Source organism: Nerophis ophidion, linkage group LG22 (genome assembly GCF_033978795.1).
Source record: "Nerophis ophidion isolate RoL-2023_Sa linkage group LG22, RoL_Noph_v1.0, whole genome shotgun sequence".
Lineage (NCBI taxonomy): Eukaryota > Metazoa > Chordata > Actinopteri > Syngnathiformes > Syngnathidae > Nerophis > Nerophis ophidion.
In genome coordinates this window covers 18,847,899-18,856,677 of record NC_084632.1, presented here as the reverse complement: position 1 = coordinate 18,856,677, position 8,779 = coordinate 18,847,899, and the positions used below count along the sequence as shown (strand labels likewise).

The 8,779-nt window shown below is 45.3% G+C and overlaps 2 protein-coding genes across 9 annotated transcripts in view; one reads left to right on the top strand and one right to left on the bottom strand.

Annotated features, from left to right (window-relative positions):
- LOC133540631 (cAMP-specific 3',5'-cyclic phosphodiesterase 4D-like) overlaps positions 1-8,779 on the bottom strand; it is a 232,097-nt gene that overhangs the window by 77,801 nt on the left and 145,517 nt on the right. Inside the window, exon 1 of one of the 8 annotated variants that reach the window (XM_061883408.1) lies at positions 3,213-3,773. The exons of the other annotated variants lie outside the window; for them this stretch is intronic. Within the exon in view, the coding sequence (XP_061739392.1) occupies positions 3,213-3,346 (134 nt within the window). The 5' untranslated portion in view covers positions 3,347-3,773. Of the gene's footprint in view, positions 1-3,212; positions 3,774-8,779 lie in introns of those variants that run through there. 8 annotated transcript variants of the gene reach the window in all.
- On the top strand, positions 5,562-7,765 carry LOC133540633 (uncharacterized). Its single transcript, XM_061883413.1, has 2 exons — positions 5,562-7,416; positions 7,506-7,765. Exon 1 carries the CDS (start codon positions 5,881-5,883, stop codon positions 7,399-7,401), a length of 1,521 nt encoding a protein of 506 aa, XP_061739397.1. The 5' UTR covers positions 5,562-5,880; the 3' UTR covers positions 7,402-7,416; positions 7,506-7,765.

Sequence of the window (8,779 nt, the reverse complement as noted above, 5' to 3'; positions counted from 1 at the left end):
TGACAATCATTGGTACTTTAACTTTAACTTTGACCACAGTATCAGTTGCTATATAGAGTGGCAATTTCCATCATTTTCAGCAGACTGCATTGCAATATGATTAACCCTGTTCCCTTTTCCTCCCAAGCCAGAATGGAGCCACATGAATCCTTTCCCTATTTTAACACATGATTAAATACTGCCACGCCTCTATTTGTATACAAGGGCTATTCAACTAAATCGTTTTAGGGGCCGCGTTTACAGAAAACTATGAAACGTGGGGGCCCTTCAATATTAGTATTATTTTGAAAACCAGTATTTCATACACATTTCAGACTCAATAGCCCTGCCGGAATCAATAACCTACTAAGAGGCATAGTGGTTAGAGTGTCCGCCCTGTGTTCGGTAGGTTGTGAGTTCAAACCTCGGCCGAGTCATACCAAAGACTATAAAAATGGGATCCATTACCTCTCTGCTTGACACTCAGCATCAAGGGTTGGAATTGGGGGTTAAATCACCAAAAATTATTTCCGGGCACTGATGCCACTGCTCCCCTCACCTCCCAGGGGGTGATCAAGGGTGATGGGTCAAATGCAGAGAATAATTTCGCCAGACCGAGTATGTGTGACAATCATTGGTACTTTGACTTTTAACTTATGCGAAACCCTAGTGTCTATTGCAAAAATCCATCCATTTTCTACCGCTTATTCCCTTTCAGGGTCGCGGGGGGCGCTGGCGCCTATCTCAGCTACAATCGGGCGGAAGGCAGGGTACACCCTGGACAAGTCGCCACCTCATCGCAGGGCCAACACAGATAGACAGACAACATTCACACTCACATTCACACACTAGGGCCAATTTAGTGTTGCCAATCAACCTATCCCCAGGTGCATGTCTTTGGAAGTGGGAGGAAGCCGGAGTACCCGGAGGGAACCCACGCATTCACCCTGGCTAAATTGAAATCCTAGGAAAACTTTATATGTAAACCTGAATTGAATTAAATGCATATTTTTGACCTCATTAAGAACTATTGTGGATGCAAAAAAACCCAAGTATAACCCTTGTGCAATCTTAAGATTGACTATGCACATTTACTTTTAAGATCTAAAAGGGATCCGCTCTTAAGTGTCAACATTACCTTTTTTTTAAACTTTAAATGGTAGAAGTATTTTAACACATTTGATCTATCTATTGATATGAAGTTTCATTATTTCTTACGTTTTTTAAGTTTAGTCACCTTTTAGTCAGAAATATTTTTTCAATTTTTCATAACATCATAGATTTTTATACAAGTAGTAAAATATTATTTTTAAACATACATATATACATACATATACAAAAATATATATACGTATATACATAAGTATATATACATATATATGCATATATACATAAATATATATATACATACATATATATATATATATAAGGCTTCACGGTGGCAGAGGGGTTAGTGCGTCTGCCTCACAATACGAAGGTCCTGAGTAGTCAGGGTTCAATCCCGGGCTCGGGATCTTTCTGTGTGGAGTTTGCATGTTCTCCCCGTGAATGCGTGGGTTCCCTCCGGGTACTCCGGCTTCCTCCCACTTCCAAAGGCATGCACCTGGGGATAGGTTGATTGGCAACACTAAATTGGCCCTAGTGTGTGAATGTGAGTGTGAATGTTCTCTGTCTGTGTTGGCCCTGCGATGAGGTGGCGACTTGTCCAGGGTGTAAACCGCCTTCCGCCCGATTGTAGCTGAAATAGGCACCAGCGCCCCCCCACGGCCCCAAAGGGAATAAGTGGTAGAAAATGGATGGACATATATATTTATACATACACCTTTATATATACACATATATATACAGTATATATACATATATATACAGTATATATATATATATACACCTTTACATATACACATATATATACACCTTTACATATACACATATATATATATATATATATATATATATATATATATAAATATATATATATATATATTTATATTAGGGATGTGTGAAAAAATCGATTCGAATACAAATCGGATCGAATATGTTGTGCGATTCAGAATCGATTCTCATTTTTTAAAAACCAATACACAGTAATACCATAACAATGCAATCCAATTCCAAAACCAAACCTGACCCAGCAACACTCAGAACTGCAATAAACAGAGCAATTGAGTGGAGACACAGACACGACACAGAACAAACCAAAAGTAGTGAAACAGAAATTAATATTATCAACAACAGTATCAATATTAGTTATACTTTTAGCATAGCAGTGATTAAAAATCCCTCATTGACATTATCATTAGACATTTATAAAAATAAAAAAAAAGAACACTAGTGTCACGGTGGCTTACACTTGCATCGCATCTCATAAGCTTGACAACACACCGTGTCCAATATTTTCACAAAGATAAAATAAGTCATATTTTTGGTTTGTTTAATAGTTAAAACAAATTTACATCATTGCAACCAGTTGATAAAACATTGTCCTTTTTTTTAAATCTACTACTCTGCTTGCATGTCAGCAGACAGGGGTAGATCCTGCTGAAATCCTATGTATTGAATGAATACAGAATGGTTTTGAATCGGAAAAATATAGTTTTTGAATCGAGAATCGAATCGAAAAAAATCGATATATTATCGAATCGTGGCCCCGAAGAATCCATATTGAATCGAATCGTGGGACACCCAAAGATCCACAGCCCTAAAATATATATGTATACATACATATATAGTCAAGGTTTCTGTAGTTTATCCGTTATACAGTGCTCAATACTGGGATAGAACGGAATATACGTTAGGTCAGGAAAAACACATATATATATATATATATATATATATATATATATATATATATATATATATATATATATATATATATATATATTATATATATATATATATATATATATATAAATGAGTTATGTGTGCGTATGTGTGTATATATGTATATACACTTTTTTTTCTTTAAGTCACTTGTGCTTCTAAAAATTGTCATTTCCTCCTGCATATTTACAGTGTATTTACCAAAATGAAAATTGCTGCACTCTAAATTTGACATTTCAGATCTCATTGTAAACATACGGATATACACTAAAAGTAGGAGAAATTGCCCTAACAATTGACTGAAGTGAACACTCACATCTAAAATCACAAATATTGAGTGATTTATAAGGAATAGAGGAGCTAAGTATAAAAAGAGAATTTAGTGCAATGCATTGACTCCACATCTGGCCTACCGTCTTCGTTTCTGCACAATATCGATGGGTCGATTGACGGCGCACGGTGACCCGCAGATATTCCCGTTGCGCATTTTGAAGTAGCGGTCCTGGAACGAGGGGGCCAGATACACACAGTTAGTCGGCAAACTCATGTTTGCAGTCGTGGTGGGGTTCAGCCTTTCTTCTTTCTGGTTGTTCTCCCCTAATCGTCCCCTTCCTCCTCCTCCCCCGGACACTCCGCTACTCCTCGACTCTTGTGCGCGCTCTCCTTTCCCCTCACGCCGCACCGGGTTTCCTTTGACGCACGGACAGATGGAGGAAAGCCCTCCTCGCTGTGTTTCGGCTGCATGCCGCCCGTCAGAAGCGCGCCCAAAGCCAAGTTGGCGCTGGCTTTTAAGGAGCCATTTCCTTACTGCTTCATGCGGTTGTGAAAAGCTGGACACAAACGTGACGGCGGAGACCGAGGCGGTTTGTTTTCAAATCCAAACTGAGCGGAACTCTCTGAGGATACACTCCTCCCTCACTCTGCCCCTCTATGGCTCTTTCTGCTTGTCTCCTCCTTCCCCCGGCACATGGTCAGAGTGTGCCTTTAAAAAAACACATGAACTATGAGCGTGTGTATGTACAGAATGTGTGTGAGCGTGTGTGTGCAAAAGCGGCAGGGACGGGAGGGCCTATGATTGGGCAATCTAGTTGTTGTAGCTGCATCACGCGTGTCAGTACTTTTGAGTCAGAAACATGCAGTGTTGTGCAGATAAATATGCACTTATGTCAAGGACTAGACTGGTAAAGTTTAGGATTCAAAAGTTATACTTCAGTAAAATGCCTGAGGACACATTTATACACTGCCTGCACCTCTGCAAGAAAACATTGAAGTAGGGATGTTGTACAAGGGCCCAAAGCACAGTTATAGAAAACAATGTCTTCAATGTAAATATAAAATAAATATTAAATCAGCGAGAAGCGTTGAGAATGCCCTTGCCCCCCGTTGCACCTCGGGGTTAAGTCGGCGGTAACGACCGTCCCACTTATCGACCCACCATCAAACATTTCAGAAAGATTGGCGCATGTGGAAGGAGGATATGACCGTTGTAATTGTCCACCACAAGAGTGCGATATTGGCACCACAACAATTATGCAGTTGTGTCTTACTCAATGCTAAGTCGGCGGTCACAACCTCCCCAATTATCGACCCACCAACGAAAATCTCAGAAAGATTGGAGTATGGGGAAGGATGTTATGACCGTTGTAATTTTCCACCACAAGTGGGCGATATTGGTGTCGATATTAACATGTAGTGGTGATCAGACCCAAACGTAAACGCTTTATATCAGTTTGGAAGGCGAGCTGATCATCTGAAATGCAGTAATGACAGGCTAGCAATAAGCAGTTTGACGCCAGGCTCCACCCACTACAAATGGATACGAATAGGTAATAAAAAAGTTAAAGTGCCCACATACTAGGTGTGGCGAAATTATTCTCTGCATTAGACCCATCACCCTAGATCAGTATTTTTCAACCACTGTTCCGCGGCACACTAGTGTACCGTGAGATATTGCCTGGTGTGCCGGGGGAAATGATGTGATCTCACCTTATTGGGTTAAAAATATTTTTTGCACACCAGTAATTATCATCTGCAAACAGCTAATTGATTTATGGATGTCAGGAACATGGTATGTCGTGATCACAATGTGCAGACGACAGCGGGAGTTAGTGTGCAGGTAAAAGGGTATCTAATGCTTAAACCAAAAATAAACAAAAGGCGAATGCAGCCAAGAAGAGGCATTGAAGCTTAGGGATGGCTGTGCAAAACGAAACAAAAACTGAACTTGTTGTGGGACATGCGCATTCTGCGTCTCTCTCCGCTGCGAGTCCAACCAGAGGACCCGCCGACAGCGCACTCCAGACACGCCCCCGCATTCATCAAGCGGACCGCGCCCACTCTCCGCCGCAGCCGGCTGCAGGACACACCTGTGACTGACGATGAGCAGCATAAAAGACCAGTGGACACAGGGATCCGTGCGGGAACTTAGTTCCAAATGCGTACCGTAAGCAATCACCCTGCTTTATGCAAACCTGCTCTCCCTGTGCCCTGTACCTCTACGTGTTCTCAGTGTCTTCTCCCGTGTCCCCACAGAATCCTCCGTCGCCCGCAAGGTGAGCTGTGCGTCTCACTCTTTTCCCTGGATCTCCCTCTGGATTCTGACTGCCTCCTTTGTACCTTGACTCCTCACTCGTTTGACCTGAACCCTCTGCCTGCCCCACGGACTTCCGCGTTCTCTTTTGTCAACACTTGGGTAAAACACACTTCAGTTAATTAACACACTTAGACTTACACCATACACTCTAGAGTTTTTGCCACGCTCCATTTACTTAGTATGTTTTCTGTTGATTGATTATTACATATATATACATTTGTTAATATAGATATATATATATATATATATTTTAATAAATCTTTGGACATACTGCCACCTGGTGTCCGTTTGCCGTCACGTCCTCCTTAGTAAACCATAACAGTAAGTTCCCGCCAGAAAAATTAAATAGTAGGACCTGACGGCACAGTATTTTTTGTTGTTGTTGTTGTTTTCATAGCCCCCAGTGACTTTAGCTCTGTCCCAGTGACTTTTTGTTTGTTTTTTTTTGGTTTTCTCAACTTTCCTCCTTCCTTTTTGCCCCTGTCACGATGTCTTTTTCCTCCACCATGGACAATTTTTATAGTCCTCAACACTCCGTCAAGGGACTGTTTAATTTCAATACGGGGAGGGATGAATTTGCCCGGCGCCTGGCCACCCACCTCCCACCCTTAGTGACAATTCCTCAGTCAGCTGGAGGCGTTTGGCATCCGCGTTCGGAAGGGGGGGATAGTGCTGGTGACTGTGCTGATGTGGTGGCGCATCTACACCCAGCCAGGCAAACCCCTGCCATACCTATACCATCTGTTTTTCATTTTTGTACTGGTGGCTGTGCTAATGTGGTAGCACAGCTGCAACCAGACAGACTTCCCCCTGCCCGAGATATCCCACCTATCTTCCGTTTTTCCCAGCCGCAGCCACCAGTCCCCTGGCTAGCCTCCGAGCTAGTACCTGTCCCGAAGCTAGCGCCCGAGCTAGCGCCAGTCCCCGAGCTAGCCCCCGAGCTGGCGCCAGTCCCCGAGCTAGCCCCCGAGCTAGCGCCAGTCCCCGAGCTAGCCCCCGAGCTAGCGTCAGTCCCCGAGCCAGCCCCCGAGCTAGCGTCAGCCCCCGAGCTAGTGTCAGTCCCCGAGCCAGCCCCCGAGCTAGCGTCAGTCCCCGAGCCAGCCCCCGAGCTAGCGCCAGTCCCCGAGCTAGCGTCAGTCCCCGAGCCAGCCCCCGAGCTAGCGTCAGCCCCCGAGCTAGTGTCAGTCCCCGAGCCAGCCCCCGAGCTAGCGTCAGTCCCCGAGCCAGCCCCCGAGCTAGCGTCAGTTCCCGAGCTAGCCCCCGAGCTAGCCCCAGTCCCCGAGCTAGCCCCCGAGCCAGCGGCAGTCCCCGAGCTAGCCCCCGAGCTAGCACCAGCCCCTTGGCAAGCCCCTGAGCTAGCACCTGTCCCCAGGCTAGCCTGTGAGCTAGCACCCATACCTAGGCTGGCCCTGACCCCTGCCCCTCAGCCAGTAGCACTGGCTTCAGCTCCTCAGCCATCTCCTCGTGTCCGGCGGGCTGCAGCACGGCGCCGCCCACCTCCTTGTGTCCGGCGGTCCTCACTACAGTGCCGTCCACCTCCTCGTGTCCGGCGGCCCGCACCAGGGAACCATTCGCGCCCACCTTACCGACGGCCAAGACGTCGACCGTTCTTTGGTCGTCCACTTCGCCGGCCGCAGCGGCGGTCCACCCGGCGCCGCCACCAGACTTGTCCCCGATGGCTTCTGAGACACTTGGGCTGGCGACCCACCACCAGTTCACCCCTCCACCCTCCCTTGATTTTTGTTCCTGCTTTTGGGGGTGTTCAGATTCTAGGACATCTGGAATCTGTCCATAGGGGGGGGATACTGTTGTGGGACATGCGCATTCTGCGTCTCTCTCCGCTGCGAGTCCAACCAGAGGACCCGCCGACAGCGCACTCCACACACGCCCCCGCATTCATCAAGCGGACCGCGACCACTCTCCGCCGCAGCCGGCTGCAGGACACACCTGTGACTGACGATGAGCAGCATAAAAGACCAGTGGACACAGGGATCCGTGCGGGAACTTAGTTCCAAATGCGTACCGTAAGCAATCACCCTGCTTTATGCAAAGCTGCTCTCCCTGTGCCCTGTACCTCAACGTGTTCTCAGTGTCTTCTCCCGTGTCCCCACAGAATCCTCCGTCGCCCGCAAGGTGAGCTGTGCGTCTCACTCTTTTCCCTGGATCTCCCTCTGGATTCTGACTGCCTCCTTTGTACCTTGACTCCTCGCTCGTTTGACCTGAACCCTCTGCCTGCCCCACGGACTTCCGCGTTCTCTTTTGTCAACACTTGGGTAAAACACACTTCAGTTAATTAACACACTTAGACTTACACCATACACTCTAGAGTTTTTGCCACGCTCCATTTACTTAGTATGTTTTCTGTTGATTGATTATTACATATATATACATTTGTTAATATAGATATATATATATATATATATTTTAATAAATCTTTGGACATACTGCCACCTGGTGTCCGTTTGCCGTCACGTCCTCCTTAGTAAACCATAACAGAACTGGCTGCAAAGTAAACAAAAACAGAATGCTGGACAACAGCAAAGACTTACAGCATGTGGAGCAGTAGACGGCGTCCACAAAGTACATCCGTACATGACATGGCAATCAACAACAAAATAGTACACTCTACACACAGGAAAACACCAAAAAAGTCCAAATAGGTCACGGTGTGATGTGACAGGTGGTGGCAGTAGACCTACTTTGAAACCAGCTATAGTGGCTATGCAAAACAAAACTAAACTGAACTGGCTGCAAAGTAAACAAAAACAGAATGCTGGACAACAGCAAAGACTTACAGCATGTGGAGCAGCAGACGGTGTCCACAAAGTACATCCGTACATGACATGACAATCAACAACAAAGTAGGAAACACTACACACAGAAAAACACCAAAAAAGTCCAAATAAGTCACGGCGTGATGTGACAGGTGGTGACAGTAGACCTACTTTGAGACGAGCTACAGTGGCTAAGGAAAACAAAACTAAAACTGAACTGGCTGCAAAGTAAACAAAAACAGAATGCTGGACAACAGCAAAGACTTACAGCATGTGGAGCAGCAGACGGCGTCCACAAAGTACATCCGTACATGACATGACAATCAACAACAAAATAGGAAACACTACACAGAGGAAAACACCAAAAAAGTCCAAATAAGTCATGGCGTGATGTGACAGGTGGTGACAGTAGACCTACTTTGAGACGAACTATAGTGGCTATGCAAAACGAAACTAAAACTGAACTGGCTGCAAAGTAAACAAAAACAGAATGCTGGACCACAGCAAAGACTTACAGCATGTGGCGCAGCAGACGGCGTCCACAAAGTACATCCGTGCATAACATGACAATCAACAACAAAATAGTGGTTTGAATTGATATCCTACAGTTGCG